At 39.7% G+C, this 18,925-nt stretch overlaps 2 protein-coding genes across 5 annotated transcripts; one reads left to right on the top strand and one right to left on the bottom strand.

The window, feature by feature from the left end:
• Window positions 1–239: 239 nt before the first annotated feature.
• Window positions 240–5,062, bottom strand: rpl5a (ribosomal protein L5a). Its single transcript, XM_010893629.4, has 8 exons — window positions 4,951–5,062; window positions 4,328–4,397; window positions 3,944–4,059; window positions 3,703–3,837; window positions 2,940–3,142; window positions 2,431–2,608; window positions 2,047–2,135; window positions 240–401 (listed from the first exon to the last, which is right to left on the bottom strand). The coding sequence occupies exons 1-8, from the start codon at window positions 4,951–4,953 to the stop codon at window positions 299–301; spliced, it is 897 nt and encodes a 298-aa protein (XP_010891931.1). The 5' UTR covers window positions 4,954–5,062; the 3' UTR covers window positions 240–298.
• Window positions 5,063–10,832: 5,770 nt separating this feature from the next.
• gfi1aa (growth factor independent 1A transcription repressor a) lies at window positions 10,833–18,511 on the top strand. 4 transcript variants are annotated; one of them, XM_010893591.4, is made up of 7 exons: window positions 10,833–11,063; window positions 15,761–15,944; window positions 16,172–16,366; window positions 16,535–16,941; window positions 17,083–17,220; window positions 17,358–17,523; window positions 17,789–18,511. In XM_010893591.4, the coding sequence occupies exons 2-7, from the start codon at window positions 15,833–15,835 to the stop codon at window positions 17,965–17,967; spliced, it is 1,197 nt and encodes a 398-aa protein (XP_010891893.1). In that variant the 5' UTR covers window positions 10,833–11,063; window positions 15,761–15,832; the 3' UTR covers window positions 17,968–18,511. The 4 variants fall into 4 exon arrangements, with proteins under 4 accessions (XP_010891893.1, XP_010891918.1, XP_010891908.1 ...); XM_010893616.3 differs by lacking the exon at window positions 10,833–11,063 and adding an exon at window positions 11,169–11,267; XM_010893606.4 differs by lacking the exon at window positions 10,833–11,063 and adding an exon at window positions 11,180–11,331.
• Window positions 18,512–18,925: the final 414 nt, after the last annotated feature.

Below are 18,925 nucleotides of genomic sequence, written 5' to 3'. Positions count from 1 at the left end.
AATGAGCAATACTGTGGTAAAAAAAACAATTAAAATAAGCACACTAAATAGTTACATTAAGTCTTAAGGTGTGACAGAGTTCACATTAATAGTTAAGATAAAAATTGCCTATACATTGGTCAATCATTAAAAAATTATTAATCCTGTGAGACAATTACCCAAACCATTAATATCAAGTACACCTTGATATTCTAACATTTCCACCAAATTTTTTAAAAAACACCACACTGGTGAAACGCAGCAGTCACTGAACATTTTATTAGAGCATATTTGGCGAGAGCAGGTGTCCCCTGTCCCTCTATCCATCCGCCGCCTGTGCTTCTTGGGCTCGTAAAAAGCTGGCCTTTTTCTGGGCAACGCGGTCCTTTCTCTGTGCCAGCGAAAGTTTGGCACGGTTCCACCTGAAAGAGAATCCCCAAACGCCCCCATTAACCAACATCACAGCGGAAGAGAAGGAAAGGACTGTATATATCAATAGCAAAGTTATCCAAATGTTTATATACCACAGCTAGGAGTTAACAACGCACAGCTGCTGGTGGTCTTCAGGTGGTGACAGACACTCAAATCAGGTACAGGTGAGCATGGAACTACACCACAACAATGTGGTTGATTATAGTCTGTTTTCACGGATTGTCATGAATCTTCAAATGTTCCCCCAGGTGGTTCTTAGAGGTGTACAGACCTCAATGTTCAATCAGCCTCTACTGACCTACTCGTTCACTCGCTGGCAACATAATGGAATATACATTGCATTTTCTGTGCATCAAAATGTGACTGAATTCACCTTGACAGCACTGCCACGCTACTTAGTCATGAAAACAGGGCATCTATGATATTTGAGGCCAGTATTCATCTCAATGCACCCACTTGGAAAGCTGGTAGTGCACCAGAACCTGATTTTGTATTAACATGTATAACTTTAAAACTATGACAGGCCAATCACACAGCTTTGGAATGATTTAAAAGCCCTATTTCTTTTCTTTTGAGAAGAGCTGGCTATTCCTCACCAAAGACTTTCAGACACCGCACTAAGCTAAATACAAAAAAAAACGTCAACTTCCTTCGAACTACATGCAGAGACATTAAAAGTATCCATGTATTAGTCTGACTGGGATCTAAATCACAATATATCCCAATGATGACTGATCTTTGTTAAATAAAGTAGTGATTAGAGAAGCGGACCTGCGAACCAAAGGTCCCAAGTTCGAATCTCCTCGCAGGCGAAGCGAAGTACGCATTATGAATTATTCCATATAGATGAAAACTTCACTGGCTAAAACCTCCAGTGACTACATTATAGTAAGCCTGAAATAAAAACGTTTACGGTTATATTGCGACTGTTTCTGGTGGATTTTCGAAGTAGATACTGGTAAAGCCTATTACTGGCTAATAAGCTGTTCAAACAGCCAGTGGCAAAAGCTAACAGTTCACAGACGCTACTTGTGGTGGAGGTAAACTTAGTAAGAAACGTTAGTCAGTTTAACACAATGCTCAAGAGTGTTGAGCAACTGGTGAAATGCGTAATGCCGTTGCGTTATGGTTAGAGACAGTGCCTCACATGGAAAGCTCAATTTCAAATCTATTGTGAACAACATTTATTTCCATGGTTCTCTCGTCGTTTCACTTGATGAAAAAGTTAGTTATCGTCATCTTTCTTGATAGTTATTGTATCAATGTCATTCACGAAGAAAACTAAATGTTATCCCATGAAAGAAAAAATAAGTTCTTATGCCATATATGAAATAGCTTTGGCAGACTGCTCAATTCCTATGACAATTCCAGTAAGTTATGTAGATACTGGTAAAGGCTATTACGTTCAAACGGCCAGTGGCAAAAGATTTGTTCAGGATAGACACAAGAGGCTATACTGACACCCGTCGAACATAGAACTCTGTGGTGTATTAGTTAGCGACACCGACTTTCACGTGGGCAACCTGGGTTCAAAATACAAGAGAGCTATAATTTCTATTGTGGTCCGGCTGAACTAGGCTTGCCTGGTTTCTTGTTTTTCTAAGTAAATAGCCAGCGACTGTGTAGCAAACCCACCTCTTCTTTTTGACTTCTTTTTTCGGTTTCTTTTTATGGACTGCGTTCTCTCGGATGGCTGCGTGTGCTTTTTTGTACATCTCCTCTACCTGAAAAAAACAAAACAATTTGGTAGTGAAAGTCACAGAAAACCACAAAAAGCCCTTTAGCACACTGGTAACTTCACTTCTCTCAGACCCGTCTTGAAAGAACCAAAAAACATCAGCTGTCACAATCGAAGGACCAACTACACATTGCTCAGAGGTCTTGCTAACATCATCAAGAAGCAGTGAATTTAAAGAGGGAAGAAAACGTTGCCAAACCAACTGATTTCAGGATCACAGGTGACTACACTCTAACGAACATGGCTAACACCAGGTTCAGTTGGCTGTCGAAAGGACGTACTGTGTCTGGCGTGACTCCGTTCTTTATGAAGCGTGAGAACTGTTTCTTGTAGGCGTCTTCGTCCTCCTCCATCAGGTAGCTCATGTAGTCTGACACATTCATGCCCATGATGTGTTTGCGATGCATCTCTGCGTTGAATTCTTTGCTCTCCATATCGTAGCCAGGGAATCGTTTTGTGCTGAGTGGGGAAAGAGGATGGTGATGTCATGCCTTGGTCTTTAGAGCAGTTACTTTGACCAGGGATATTCAACCACGTTGTTTTTATAAATAAATGTTATAATGGCAAAGCACATGTATTATTATAGGGCCAATCGTCTAGTCATTATAAGAATTTTTTTCATTTTAAATTTAGAGCAACAGAATTGACCTGGACACATTTTGCATCTTCCTACAGGATCCAGCCCTCACCGCAGCTTTGAGAAACCTTTGTTGATCACTGAGGACATACCAAGTCCAAAATGGTCAAAAAGGGGGACACACATTGACCTTCAAAGCTGCACTCAACTAACCTGTGAGGAATCGAGAGGCCGCCGTCGACGGCACCCTTGAGAGCGCCGAAGACCTTGTTTCCCGTGGACGTCCTGGCAAGCCCGGCGTCAAGGAAACAGGTGAAGGCGCCCGGCTGGCCATCTATACTCTCCACGTTGAACTCATCTCCGGTCACCTCCACCTGACCCTCGTAGACCTGGTCCAGGCCAAACTTGTTCAGCAGCTAAGTAGTGAAAAAGGGTTACATTACAGAAACGCACTGGACTGGGTCTACAACACTCGTTGACAACTCCAATATTCTAATGAATAGAAGCTTGCTAAACTAAAACAAAAGTATTGCACTAACTGCTTTTATTGTCACTGTGCTTTTGGACATTGAACTGAGTCATACTGGACTCAAAGCAGGTAAGAAATATGCCCATGGCAGCAGAACAAAGGTTCTTAGTGTATTAGACTGGCCACACCACACAAGCCAACAAAGGTCCGGACATGTCTTGCTTTGTCAGCATAACGACTCTGGCAAAGGACTGGTTGCTTGTTTCAGTCAAAGCCCCGAAAGCCATCGAATCACACCAGCACCCCAGCCAAAGCACGCACGTCATGCAAAAGCCATGCCAGCACCATCACAGCTACATCAACCAACAGTTACCTGACAAAAACACTGTAGAGTTTCAACTACATTCAAATGCTTTTACAGACAAGACTACCACAGAAGTGCCAGACATAGCAATTCCTCTATGAGCATGGGGGGGATGAGTGTGTGCGCGCGCACGCAACGCCTACCCGACGTGCCAGCAGCAGGCCCGTGCAGTAGGCTGCGGCGTAGTTGGTGAGCCCCACAGCAATGCCGTACTTGGGCAGCTCGTGGGAGTAGGCGGCGCACACAATCTGGTCTCCCTCGATCTTGGCATAGGCAATCTGAAACACCAGAAAGAACCCTTAAGATGCGGAATATCGTTCGAGATGAGGTAGCGGTTTCATTCACACCAGGAGATCGTTCCCGGGATGGGCCCGTGGCACTCACCTGGCAACAGATGTCTCTGTTGGAAAACCTCACAATCATCCGGTACTTGGGCGTGTTGTATTTGTTTTTGTCTTGGATGACCAGTCGCTTTCGGGCAAAGTAGTCGGTCTTCCCCTCTGACAAAAATCAATCACATGCAAACACAACAGGTTAGCATGCTAGCATAAGCCAGAAATCCAATCACACGAGATTTTATCTTCAGAATTTCTAGTGGTTAAAAAATAACCTTGCTTCTCTCAGACCCGTCTTGAAAGAACAAAAATGATCAGCTGTTGCAAACGAAGGACCAACTACAGTTTGCTCATAGATCTTGGAATCATCATCAAGAAGCAATTTTTGAAACACACTATTCGAGTAAACAATATAGGAAGGGTTTCTATTCACCTCGCCTTCTCCGGAATTTCACCTGGTATCTCTTGAAGTACGCCTTATTTTTCACCACCTTCACGAAGCCCTGGAGAGAAAAATATGAGAAAGCTGTAACCACATATTTCTGACAGTAGGGCCACGTAACTTGCAACAAACACTCGCGCAATGTCAACTCTCCATTTAAATCTACAGCCCGACCACTTCGGGAGATAACTAAATCAAATTCCTCAAAGCGTAGTGAACATTGAATGTGAGGATGGAAAAAAAGTTTGGACTTGATAATACAAATGAACTGTCTGCAGTAGCCTACTGCATGAAGTCTGGTCAAGAGAACCGACTGACAACATCATTCAGTCATCAGTCTTATTGGTCACGTTAATAGATGACAATTAAGTTAAATCTGAAACAAATGTGCATGCTACTGCAACGCCGTAGCCAATTCATAATAAGAACACTTGAAATGTTGAAGTAGGCCTTTGGTCGCCATGCTGTTAGCTTGCAGAGCCAGTGGCGAAACTATGCGGCAAAATCCAACATCATCCCTTTCCAAAAAATATTACATATAAGATGAGAAAGCACATTACAATCAATAACGTAACATGCGTTGGATTGGAAACATATGATGATAATATACTAACCATTTTTGCTGAAAACCCAACTTTCCTGTACACAGCCTTTTCGCACCTGTAAAGCCGGTATAAAATGCTGACGTCGCGTACCGGACACTGAGCATGTTCATTGAATTGAAACTGTAATATACGCCCCCTACTGGATTGGCATGTAAAATACTTTTACAGTCTAAATTGTCACATTGTCAATCTGTACAAGTAATGGTGCAATATGTTGTTGTTTTTTTTTTACTTCTGCTGGAATAATATGTCTTGGTCTCTTAATTATTCGTCTCACCATAATTCACTAAACAAAGTCACGTCAACAATACACATAATAAACAAAACAACTAATTCTACACATGCTGAAAGTTTTTTTTCCATAGGCCCAGTGGCTGTTTATTTGTACCATGTGTGACAATAATAATGATTGTACCAACACCAGCAGAGAGCAGCATCAACACATTTCAGTGCTCAGCTCCAGGTTGCAATCTCAGAAAAGGGCATCGGAGCTCCTCACACAAAAAACAGGCAGGGCCATCCTGAAAATACAGTGACTGTATGGCGTAGTTCAATTTTGTGCTCTTATTCTCTTTTATATATGCACATATACTTTTTAAGGATATTTATATGTTTAAATGGGAAATGTAAACAGAAAATATATAGTAAGGGAAAGGCAGAGTTGATGTTGAGATTGGTTTGTAATCCCATAAAAGGAATAATGGGTGGTCCAAACTTGGCAGTTTTACCACTAGAGGTGTTTCCCTGTACCTTCTGAAATAAAATTATCAGTACTCATGACTAATTTATTTCTGTTGATAAAAGCCATGTCTTCTTTTTGTCACAAACTTTGTGACAAAATATCAAATTCGGTATTTTAAATCTCCATGACTTCTAATAGGATGTAATTATATCAATGGCCATCTCACAAAATGCATTGTGAAATATACTGCTGACTCATGAGAAATTTCGGTTGAACATAAGAATTCTCAATGTTGTAATAATCAGTAACTTTAGTTGACAGCATCAAAGTAGCAATAAATCTTTGAACTCTGTTTGCCCTTTAAAGCCCAGAATGCAAATCTGTTCTGCAGCAGCCGCCCACTATGAGGAATTTAAAAGTCCACCTTCATCGATAGGTCATAAACAATATCAATGTTTACAATCATCAGTGTGTGACGGATTTATGAATTCATTCATTGAGATGTGTCGTCATGATCGGCGTTCCCACGTTGTTTATTCTCCCACTTGGATGGACACACCCTGATCGATGTACACATCCAGACTGAATCCTCCTTCGAGTCGAGGCAGCCACACCCTCTGAACTGCACACTCAGCTGATTAATCCGAACTCGGCCGGAGGAGAACCACCCATTGAAAGCTGTGTTGTGATTAATCAGTGCAAGGTCATGAAGGTCACTGACTGGTCACTGACTGGTCTCTCCTCGGTTGCTCCGTGAGTCACAAGATCAGCTGTAAGACACAATGCATGAAAGCACTACTGTATCTCCCTCATAATTATAATCAGAATAATATGTCATTAATATAATAGACGTATAGTCAAGCATGCATATTTGTTTTACATGTGGGTCACGAGGCCAAGTATTGATAGAAATATTGATTCACATTTTAAAAGATTTAGCCTATGCTTTTCTCCAAAGCAACCTATAGTAGTGAGTGTATATATTGTAATTCTTAGGTGCCCGCCCCACAGGGAATCAAACCCACAACCCTGGATTTGTATGCACCATGCTCTTACCAAGTGAACTACAATAGGTAGTTCACTTGGTATATATAATAGGTATATATATATATATATATATATATATATATAAATATACATATATATATATATATATATATATATATATAGAGAGAGAGAGAGAGAGAGAGAGAGAGAGAGAGATGTTGTGTATAAATAATTCTTATCAACCATATGAAAGTTGTCTTTCTTTCATTATTTAAGATAATATTTTAAAATCATATTACACCACACCAATAAATGTCACTTTTTCCCCTCCTTTTCACATTTGTGAAACAAGATAAGATGTAAGATGCAACAGGTCAACAGTTCAAATGTAGAACACTAAAAAAGTTCAAGAATGTTACATAATTTTTTATTAACTACTTATATTATATTCTCTTTACACAATTTGCCCAGTATTACAGTTTCTCATTTTCTATTATTTAGAATAGCATGTTAATGACTTTCAAATAAAATTTCACAGAATTAAATATGTTCTTTCAATGAATGCTATATAAACAACCGCCTAGTCAGTCCACTCAAACACTGGTCTCATGATGAAGAGAAATTTACAAAAAAAAAAAAATTTCTTCATCACACTATGAGTTTGTTAAAATGCTATCGGTAGATCAAAACTTAAAAAGGAACCAGCATCTTCTCCTTTTCTGGCTACAATATGACTGATAAGATCATTCATTCTCACTCCCAGTGAGAACAACAACATTGCTCTTGTTCTGTCGAAGTGAAATCTAGTGGACAGAACTCTGTTGTTCCCAAGCATTTTTCGACAGAATTGACTTTGCAAGAAGCAGCAGCTTTGGACATGGTATTGGCCAGTCATCTTGCAGCGACTGAACCAAGGCAAAGAGACAGCCCATGTCCAACTGGTGTTGTAACAGAGGAGAGACATAGGAAGACTGTGGCACCAGGAATAAAGTCCTAGTTTCTCCTGTTCCGTTTGAGGAGGTACTGAGACAGGATTGAGACGGGCCAAAATAAAACCAAATGTGTGTCAGAACCCATTGAGGGTCATTCTGTTGACTTTTAAAATAGATTACCTCAGAAACACAAGTTAAAAAAAACAATAGCTTGCCAAACAGATCAGAGGTAGCTCAATTGGCACTGAGATCCAGCCCCTTTGGTTTGAAAAAACCAACGTCTTTCAATCTTAGTTTGCTGTGAGCAACTTTGACCAGACTTCTAACACCTTTTTCTGAGAGACGGGGACTGTTTGTTCTCACGAGAAATGTGCAGCCAAAACACAGATCATCAATGTGAGTGTGTGTGATTGTAGGTAGGTGTGTGGTTTGTGTGTGAGGGATTTTCCATGCACATGGGTTGAAGTGGAAAAGTGTGCTTTTTTTAATCTAAACAAGGCAAACATCTGATCCATATCAACAATGGACAAAAATGCTGTCCTGATATTAATACTGAACAATGGATACTAATACTACCACAGGTACAAAAACACGGTAGCCAGTGGCTATTGGGAAGTCATAAATGCTACTCTGAATTCAATCAATCAATCAATCAAATTTATTTATAAAGCCCTTTTTACAACAGCAGCTGTCACAAAGTGCTTTACAGAGACACCCGGCCTTAAACCCCAAAGAGCAAACAACAGTAGTGTTGGATTTCAAAACTCAGAGCAGTGAAAAGTCACCTAACAACAAGCTACTTGTTGACTGCTGTCAAGGTCATCAGAAAAACGGCTGACCTCTGACCTCTTCGCAACACACTCCAACTTGCTCCTAAACAGAGGCACAATAACCAGGAAGCACTGAGTAGATTTCCAAACGTCCGCTTCCATCAGATTCCTAGTATTTACCCACATTGGATAATTTACAACCAGAAGCTGGCTTAGCAGGCCTGCTAACAAGGGCTCTTGTTGATCAGTATGATTGATGAGGGTCTCCTTTTCTGAGGAGGCGATTTGTGAACTGTTTATGGTTTAGGAAAGAGAGCATTTTCTGTAGTTGTTTTGTTGTATTCATTTCAGAAACTCAAAATGTAGCCAAAATATTACAAACTATGCCTTACTTTGGTTGTATATCTATGTAGTCCCCCTGACTGTCTTCTACTGGTTCATGATTTTGTACAGCGTACAATATGGGGAAACACAAATGAAAGAAGTATGAGCGATCGTTAGACACACTATGAAGATGCACACTGATTTGAAGAAAAAACACAACAGTCTGAGAAGAAATATGTGGACAGAAGGGGGCCTATAGAGGGTCTGTCTTCCTCATAACCACTGATTTACTAGTTCAGATGACAATATTTGGAGGGAAAAACAAGATGTTAACACTGAAAGAAGAACTGTCTTGTGGTTTTGACTGCAACACAGTAAATCATGCATTGTGTTCACAGTCGCGGCCCTATCTGCAGGGAGCAGTTGGACAGCTGGGGATCGGTCAGGTTTGGCTTTACCGTTTCCATTAGGCTGTGGTTGAATGAGGGGAACCTCTGGGTGATGTTAAGCAAGATCAGATTGTGTGTGTGTGTGTGTGTGTGTGTGTGAGTGTGTGTGTTTCCTTAGTCTGGTGTGTTTCCTTATGTGTGTGTGTCTGTGTGTGTTTCCTTACTGTTTCATGTCTGTGTGGTTTGTGTGAGTGGGCCAGAGGAACTTGTGAGGTGTTTAGATAATGTCATGAGGTTTTATAGAGATCTGCCCAGACTGATGAGATCGATGTCCTGATAACCCTCTAAACCTCTGCTTGTTTTAAGACAAGGCATGAACATGGTGTTACACTGTATAGCTTAGTATTCTGGGGTTACTTTTAGAAAAATCTAAACCTGATCAAGACCAGAGGGCTCACTTCACTTTTGATCATGTCTTGACACCTGCTCTTGTTTCTAAAATACCCAGATATATAAAGGTGCATTTGTAGGAGGATGATCAGACCTTTGTTTTACATAATACACCTTGTTGTAGAATACTTGCTCCTATCACTTGACAGTCCATTGCAGTCAAGAGCTATCAGACCCAGCTTTCAAGACCAAGATAAAATTGAGTTCTTAATTGAACAATTGAACGTGTTAAAAGGCAAAGAAAGTATATTATTTTTTGTCCAGTGCTGGTAAGCCTAACCCTTGTGCGCCCCTCTGGCATTCTTTTTTTATTTGGGGATCATTTTTTTTGTTTAGCAGCTTGGGGCATGATTTTTGGGCAGAACTCATATTTTTAGTTACATTTTTGAAATCCAATGTATTTAACTCTTTCATGTCTTTCATACTCTGTTTATGAATTTTGCACCCTCTTGACACCTTCGTGGACAAAAATGTCCCCATTGTCCCATTGACTTCCACATTTTTTTTTACTCACTGCCATTAGAGTATAAAACCATGCATTATGTAATGTAATCATTTCATTTTGAAGAAAAGTAGTGGTATTTGTCATTTTTACTGTATTCCACCACACTTACACACGCACCAACACATGTGCACGCACACACGCGTGCACACACCCACAAACACACACACGTGTGTGCTAAAAAAAATTGCTCAAAAAAAATTGGCCTACAATGGGAAATGGTTGAATCTGGTAGAAGAGTTTTTGTGTGCACGTGTGTGTGCGTGCACGTTTGTGTGTGTGCACGCGTGTGTGTGCACGTGTGTGTATGTGTGTGCGCGCGTGTGTGTGTGGTGGAATACAGTCAAAATTTCAAATATCACTACTTTTCTTAAAAAAATGCTTACATTACAGAATGCATGGTTTTATACTCTAATGGCAGTGAGATAATTTTTTTAATTTTTTATTGGAAGTCAATGGGACGTTTGTCCACGAAGGTGTCCAGAGGGAGTATCTGGTACTACATAATCTTTGACATTACCTAGACTCTAATCACCACCAAAGCCCCATGGCCCTACTCTTTATTATGTGGATTTATTTTTTATTTTTTTATAAATAATGAGGTAATTCAAACAATCAAAGTGGGCATTTAAAGGGTTAAAATCCTGAAAATTGTAGAATGTTTGGGTGTTTTGACCAGGTTTCAAATTGTTTAAAAGATTTATGAAAAGAAAATCAGTTTATTGTACGTGTACGTTTTTGTCCACGTAGGTGTCCAAAGGGTTGTACATTTGAGGGGCGCACAAGGGTTAATCTGTGTCTGGTAAAGGAAATGTCAAATAGCATTTAGTGTGAATGAAAACTAAAAAATTATCTTCACATGTATGTGGTGTTGAAGTAACAGCCTTGCATTGGTTAAACGCTATTTATAATATCTAGGAACAGAAGCCACGTATTTTCTCTCAAACCCGCGAGTTCATGAACTTCGGTTTGAACAGCATTAACAGCAGTGCCTGCATGTATTTCTGTAGCATGTTCATGAAAGTTGAAAGAGAAAACGTATCACAGCGACTCTGCAGCAGCTATTTCAATCACGTACTTTGCTAAGTAAGTAGAGTTCACCATCAGGGTTCTTGTATGGTTAAAAAGTGTGTGCTTGGCTGACAAGATGAGAGGTTTTGACCTGCCACAGCCGCACTGATAGCGTCTGCTCTGCGGCTTGTTTCCTGTTCTGACTAAGAGAGTTTAAGTTCGCTAATTTCCTTAGCTCTTGTCAGATAGATAATCACTCTGCAACACTGTCTGCACAAGGTCGGTCTACTTTGCTTTTTTCCTCAACTCACTGTCTCTTCCATCAGGACGTTCGTTCCAAAAAGTAATAATCAAATTTCAAGTGTCATGTTTTCTTTGAACATTGCTCTCTGAATGTCGAGTCCTGAACTAATCATAGCACTGAGAATTCTTAGAATATGATTTAAAATTAGACTGAAATTATCATCCCATGTAACTCACCTGACAGAGCGTGGTGCATGCAACCCCAGGAATGTGTGTTCAATTCGCACAGGTGGCCGGTATGAAAATGCATAAACTCACTACTGCAGATTGCTCTGTTTGTGAGCATCTACTAAATAATGTAAATAACATTAGACTTTTTCCCTACTTTAGCCATTTCGGTCAACTGAATGCCAACTGGGGTAAGGAGGATTTTTGAGAATTCTGAAGGCATTTCAATCAGAAAAGGGAATTGTGCCCATCAAAGGACTAACTCTAGATGATGTATCCTGGACAGTGCAACATAATTTAAAACTGACTCAAGTTTTAATAGGAAATTGACACAGTGTTACTATTTTGAGACACACTCGTTGATTGTTAGATTGTTTATTCTTTGCCATTTTTTATAGAATTCATATTTTTGTTAAAAATTTACGATTTTTTAGGCGTTTTATGAATTTTCTTAGGCATTGTACTAACAGGAAAGTAGTGAAATGTAGAGGAGAGAAATAGCAGAAAATAACATTGAATGCTACATTAGCAGTACAGGTGCAATGAAGGCAGTCTAAGCCATTGTTTGGTTTTTCATTTTTCAGAAGGAAAGTAAATACGCACTCCCTTCATATATTTTTATTACGTTATTCAAGGGTTTTATTGACAGTTGGGATCATAGGGAGACAGGTAAAGAGGATATACGGTAGTGGGGGTTATTCACCCCTGGTCTCTGGCAGGCAGCCAGAAATGTGCATGGAGGCAGTAGCGCGGACACTGGATCGTGGCTCTGTACGATGTAAAGTTTGTAATTTCGTGGGAGAATGTTGAAAGGTCAGGTTTAACGTATTCAAAAACACATTCTGAGAATTAAAGTGTATTTTTGCATATAGCCTACTTCCTGATTTTCTGACTCACTTTGGTAAAGACAAAACCGCTGTATGGAAACATGAACCGCTGTATGGAACGTGAACACTAGAACAGGACAACAATAGGTTGCTCGGTCCTGGTCAGCTAAGTAGCCTACATAAATAAAACAGATAATAAATTGATGACTAAAATATCAATTTAAGACAATTGTTACACCACTTTTCTGTGTGTCTGTGTAAGTGTGTGTTTCTGGGGAGGGTTATATAGGATTATATTATAATTATATTAGAACATAATGTTAATATATTAAAATCCTAAATTGTAATAGAACTTTATGTCATTGTCAATATCGATAAGGCTTGGTTAATGTCGGCTGAAAGTTGTGCAAGAAAAATCTGACGTTCAGGAAACACTACGTTATTTAAGGGTCATGACAACCGCTGTGTTCAGATGCTACGAGGGACGCTGCAAGCTGATGCTATTTTGTGTGGAGACAGTGAAGGTATGTCTTCATGTGTAACCTGAAATAACAACATTATATTTAATTTACAGAAATAGTTTTGTTTCTTGGCCAAGTTATGTGGATCCGTATCGCCTATTCTGTATGCGTGATTGCGTGTCAAAGAATGGAGGGGGTGTCAAGTGGTGTTAAGTGATTTATCAATGTATTACAGTTGCAGTGTGACAGGTGTTGGTAGTTACTAAAACAGTCTGTTAAGATTCATTTTAAAGCATTGATAAGAAATGTCCTTTTATTAGTATTGAGCATGCGTTTAGATTTTAGAATACTTTTGATAAACGGTAAAGTCTATGAATGCAGGATTTCGTGTAAAATGCTTTACCGTAAATAGTGAAATTGTTTGCGGGTTGATCAAGAAATGTCATGTGATTTATTTATGAATTACAGTCGCAATTTCTAAGGAAATTACTTATTGGACGGATGTTTAGAGATTTCAAGTGATTAATCTATAAAATACTGTTGCAATATTTGTGGAGGTATAGACTTGTCAAAATATTTTTTAAAGCACCGGAAAGCAAGTTCGTTTATGAGTACTGAGCATGTGTTACTAGTTTGCTTATCTCATGTTTTAGGCTACTTGCAGGTTCCACTAACAACGTTCTTTCCCACACCGCCCAGAAATCGATCACTTTGCTTTTAGACAACCTTGAACAGAACTATTCTCACAATGATTTCTGTTGTAGCTTAGTGATTTCAGAAAAATGTATATATTTACATATCAGTTCAAGTCAAATTGTTTTAACCAGAAATCCGAAATCCTGGTATCCTAATAGGGCCTAGCCATGCGTTGTAATTTACGCCAAGGCATGATGTACTGTACATTAAGATAGTGTTATTTAATAATAATAATAATACTGACGAAATCAAAACTATGAATTAACATATATGGAAGCATGAAGCAACCAAAAAATAAATTTTATAATTTAGATTGTTCAATGTAGCCACCCTTCGTGTTGATAAAAGCTTTGCACATGCTTTGGATTCTCTCAACCAGCTTAATGATATAGTCACCTTGAATGCATTTGTATTAACAGGTGTGCCTTAATTTGTAGAATTACTTTCCTTCTTAATGCATTTAAGACACTCAATGTTGTGACCAGGTAGGGCTGGTATACAGAAGACCGTCATTATATCTGTACTGTAGTAGTCCATATTATGGTAAGAACAGATCAAATAACCAAACAGAAACAACAGCATATTTTTTATTTAAGACATGAAGGTCAGTCAATCCAAAACATTTCAAGAACTTCGAAAATGTCTTTAAGTGCAGTTGCAAACACCATCAAGTGCTATGATGAAAGTGTCTCTCATGAGGGCTGCTACAGGAAGACCCAGAGTTACCTCTGCTGAGGATAAGTTCATTAGAGTTACTGTACCAGACTCAGAAATCGACATTTAACTGCACCTCAGATTGCAGCCCAAATAAATCCTTTACAGGGTTCAAGAAACAGACACATTTCAACATCAACTTTTCAGGGGAGACTGTGTGAATCATGGTCTAATTGCAGCAAAGAAACCATTACTGAAGGACATCAATAAGAAGGAGAGACTTGCTTAGGCTAAGACACAAGATACATTTACATAAAAATGATGGAAACCTGTCCTTTGTTCTAATGAGTCCAAATTAGATTTTTGGTTCCAACCGCTTTGTGAGACAGAGAGTGGGTGAACGGATTACTTCTGTGTGTGGTTCCCACTGTGAATCAGAGAAGAGATATGATGAGGTGGGAGTGCTTTGCTGGTGACACTGTCTTTGATTTATTTAGAATGCACACCCAAGCAGCATGGCTGCCAGAGCATTATGCAGCAACACGCCATCCCGTCTGGTTTGGGAATTGTGGGACTTACATTTGATTTTCAAAAGAACAATGACCTATAACACAACTCCAGGCTGACATTTGACGGAGAAGAAGTGATAGAATGCTGCATCAGATGACATAGAAATTCCTTCAAGATTGTTGGAAAAGCATTCCAGGTGACTATTTCATGAAGCTGTTTGAGAGAATTCCGAGAGTGTGCAAAGCTGTCATCATGGCAAAGGGTGGCTACTTTGAAGTATTCTGATTTGTTCAACACTTTTTTGGTTACTACATGATTCCATATGAGTCATTTCAAAGATTTAATGGCTTCGCTATTATTCTACAATGTGGAAAATAGTAAAACTAAAGAAATACCCTTGAATGAGTAGGTGAGTCCAAACTTTTGACTGGTACTGTATTTATTTACATATTTAACTAGTTGAGAATATATTTGACTAGTGAAATCAGTTGAGAACCAATTCTTATCTTCAACAGTAACACCAGCAAAAGGTGAAGTTAATGGATTTATCTGGATGAATTTGCCAGAATATTATCTGCACACTGCACAGGGGTTTTGAAAGGGATACCTTTACGGTCGGCACTTGCAGCCTGTTGCATGCCGGCCAATTATACGTCCCGTGGGTGCGTCATGGATGGGATATCGTCGCTGGTGAGCTTTGAGAAGGTACCGCCGGATCCGTTTACATGACACGGGTCAAGGACATTCACGGATATACATGATTGCTTTAGATTCACAAATATTCGAAACATTCCAAATTAAAATCCAAATAATTCCTGTTCATTTAAATTGTATAATTGGCCACCCGCATCAAACAATCCCCATAATGTAATCTAATTCTGTGATCTGACTCAAAACCCACGCAATCGACGCCTGTCATGAAAGGAAATAATAACTTACTATGGCCTCTTAATGACCTTTTTAAAATAGAAAAAGTTGGGTATCCAGTCAAACACTCCGTTGGCCGCGAAGGGCAGTGGTCCCTTTGGCCACCTGCTTTACAACACCTGGTAAACGTGCAGGTGGCTTTGCCCAATGCGCATGCTTCCTCTTGAGCCAAAAAAATCCCAACGCTGGATGAACCTGTCAACCAATGGTCTTTAAATCTTTCCAGAGATAAAATAGGGCTGTGTGGAGGGAGAGGATTTCCTCACTAGTGACCAGGGATCTTGAGAGTCACGCAACCATGCCGAGGTCATTTTTGGTGAAGAGTAAACGGGCACATAGCTACCACCAACCCCGATACCTGGATGATGACTACATAAGACTGGATGCTATTTTAGCCCACATATGCGCAAGTATGTATCTCTGAAGTGACTGGTCCTGCTCAACAGGTCATGCTCAGGCCCAATTGTAATAAATTACGCACACAAGTTTGTGTTTGGATTTGAATGATTGACGTTTCCCTAAATTTGCTTTAAATGTTTTGTGCTTAACTTTAGAATTCACAAATGCAACAAATAACTGTAAAGAACGATTAGAGCTTGGGTTAAGTGCTTGTCGTTTTTATCCCCTATGGCTATAGAAAGCCAACCGCATGTTGAGTTTGAGGGGAGCCGTAACACTCAGCAGGACCACGACAGGGTCTCCACAGAGTCCGGTCTAGTGCGCACGGCAGACTTCTTTTCCGGCTCTCCTCTGAGTTGCGAGGAGAGTGTGTGCGACCGCTTCTCGGACTACGAGGACTACTGGCGCCCTCCGTCACCCTCTGCTTCACCAGGTCTGTGGGTTCGAATCTTTATAAAACTGTTGTTTTGATATTTTAGCATTATTCATATTTTTCCTCAATGGTAGCCCTTGGTTGTATTCACGCGATCGGTAATTTAACAATGATACGCTTTGTAAAACATTGTCTGGAAACGAATGATTGAACGTTTTTTTTCCCCAGATTCGGAGCAATATTTCACTCCGTCTACAGACCACCGTCAGATTTTCACCATTCCATTTCGCCCTTATGAATGGACTACCTACTCTAGCTCCGAGCTCAAGCACCTTGCCCGGCGAACATACCAACAAAACCAACCGACAACTCTGGATCCTGACACACAAACGGGCATCTATGGATCCGAGAGCAGTGCCACCAGCCCCCCTATTTTACAACAGCGGGGCCCGCACAAAGGCTTTTACCAGGACTTTGGATCCTCGGTGTTCCCTACCTATGAAATGCGTAACGTCGACCAGTTATACCCAGCCCACAAGATGAAGAACAACGCATCCGAAATCAAGTCAGAACCTGATTTCATTTGTTCCCGAGTAGAACCAGTCGGATCGTACAAGTGCGTCAAGTGCTGCAAGGTAGGCTTTGCCACACACCTCAGAAAAACCGAGGCTTATGGCAACGATAATCAATGCTTCAATTTCAATTCAGTGTTCTTAAACATAAAAGTACATCTGCTATAGATCTAATAACGTTTTTTTTTAAATCCTCTGCAAAAGGTTTTCTCGACGTCGCATGGGTTGGAAGTTCATGTTCGACGGTCGCATAGTGGAACGCGACCGTTCGCGTGTGGATTGTGTGGGAAAACGTTCGGGCATGCAGTGAGCCTCGAGCAACACAAGGCTGTTCACTCACAGGTAAGGCCAACGTGCCAAATATTTTTTCTAGCCAAAATAGGCCTGGTGTCTGTGCCTATTGCCAAGAAATACCATGGGTTAGGTATGAGAAACCAACACATGAAAGGAATGATACTAACATTTTACCTGTTTCACAGGAGAGGAGCTTCAATTGCAAAATATGCGGTAAAAGCTTTAAACGCTCGTCCACGCTCTCCACGCACCTGCTTATCCACTCGGACACGCGGCCATACCCGTGCCAGTACTGCGGGAAAAGATTCCATCAGAAGTCCGACATGAAGAAACATACATTTATCCATACAGGTAAAAGATAATTAATGCACTACCAGAAAAGATAAATTAGACTTAATTATAGAATACAGGCCCACTCTTGTATTAGACTGGAATTCAAAAGATGTAACCAAACGAAAAGTAGGCCTTTAAAGATTTTGAAAAGTAAGACAACTATGCACGAGAACAGTTCTATCATTTACGCAGTGCTCAAACAGGACAATTAAAATGACCCACTCTCAATCACAAAACTGAAATGGAAACTTTCATAATGCAACTTGTTTGATTTCATTATCAGGTGAGAAACCGCACAAGTGCCAGGTATGCGGGAAGGCCTTCAGTCAAAGCTCCAACCTCATCACACACAGCCGCAAGCACACCGGCTTCAAACCGTTTAGCTGCGAGATCTGTGTCAAGGGATTCCAAAGAAAAGTGGATTTGAGGCGGCACAAGGAAACTCAACACGGATTAAAATGAAATACTTCGAAAATGGAAAAACTGTGCTAGAGGATTGAAGCATGAAACATGAAAGCAATTGTAAGATGAACGAACGTCGGATATGCAATCGTGTACATTTAAAAGGAATTGTATGCAATCATAGACTGCCATTTTTAAGTTAGACGCATACTTGTTCTCTTTTCGAACGTGAAACATTAATTTAAGTTGGCTATTATTAGGTAACCTATTTCAGAATGACGTTTTACTCAACATAATCAAACAATTTAGTGGTTGTATGTCTAGACTATTTTGTTTGTATTTTTTGCACTAATCGTTTTAATGTTTTCTTTAAAGCGATTAAAGTCAATACTAGGCACTGTAATGCCTAGTAAGCCATGTACCTTTAAATATTAATCAATGCTTAAAGTATTCTATTCCAGCTTGAATTATCCAACAAGGTCACTTTATAATATTTTCTGTAACAGAATCCATGGTATGGGAAGCCTATACAGCTTTGTCTCAATATGCATTTTTAATGGTCCCTCTTTTGTAATACAATGAAAGTCTTATAAGTACGAAAAAAGGCATCACTAAATATGTTAAAATATATATTTCAAATAACGACAAGAGAAAAATATTAACAAATAATTGTAACCATAAATCCCAAACTGTTGTCAGTGGAGTCACGTACACATTTTCAATATTTTTCGAAAGACTGTACAAAACACAAAGCAATAATGAAACTCCCACCAACCAAATACATTTTATATTATGTTACGTGTGGGCTCCAATGAAATGCGAGGTAATATATTACTGACCAGCGTTGCGGTCATCTAAACAAAACAAAAAAACACACAAAACATTGATAAAGACAGTAAATCTCAACCCTCAACCCGCATAATGACAAGTCAAATACATAAAATCCTAACTCTTTTTCCTCCGATAGTATTTCCAGTTGCGCGAGCCACCTGGTGCAAACCAAATATTTTCAGACACG

Source organism: Esox lucius, chromosome 3 (genome assembly GCF_011004845.1).
Source record: "Esox lucius isolate fEsoLuc1 chromosome 3, fEsoLuc1.pri, whole genome shotgun sequence".
NCBI classification, from domain to species: domain Eukaryota; kingdom Metazoa; phylum Chordata; class Actinopteri; order Esociformes; family Esocidae; genus Esox; species Esox lucius.
The sequence above is the reverse complement of the archived record's forward strand: the minus strand, read 5'-3'. Positions and strand labels throughout refer to the sequence as shown.

What these genes read in the sequence shown, in the direction of transcription:
- rpl5a (XM_010893629.4), bottom strand. An exon ending in GGCCTCTCGATTCCTCACAG is followed by an intron (nt 2,609 to 2,939) that starts GTTAGTTGAGTG and finishes TTCCCCACTCAG; the next exon opens with CACAAAACGATTCCCTGGCT. An exon ending in AAAGAAGTCAAAAAGAAGAG is followed by an intron (nt 402 to 2,046) that starts GTGGGTTTGCTA and finishes ATTCTCTTTCAG; the next exon opens with GTGGAACCGTGCCAAACTTT.
- gfi1aa (XM_010893591.4), top strand. Translation starts at nt 15,833, where the DNA reads ATGCCGAGGTCATTTTTGGTGAAGAGTAAACGGGCACATAGCTACCAC. An exon ending in AGTGCGTCAAGTGCTGCAAG is followed by an intron (nt 16,942 to 17,082) that starts GTAGGCTTTGCC and finishes CCTCTGCAAAAG; the next exon opens with GTTTTCTCGACGTCGCATGG. An exon ending in ACATACATTTATCCATACAG is followed by an intron (nt 17,524 to 17,788) that starts GTAAAAGATAAT and finishes TTTCATTATCAG; the next exon opens with GTGAGAAACCGCACAAGTGC.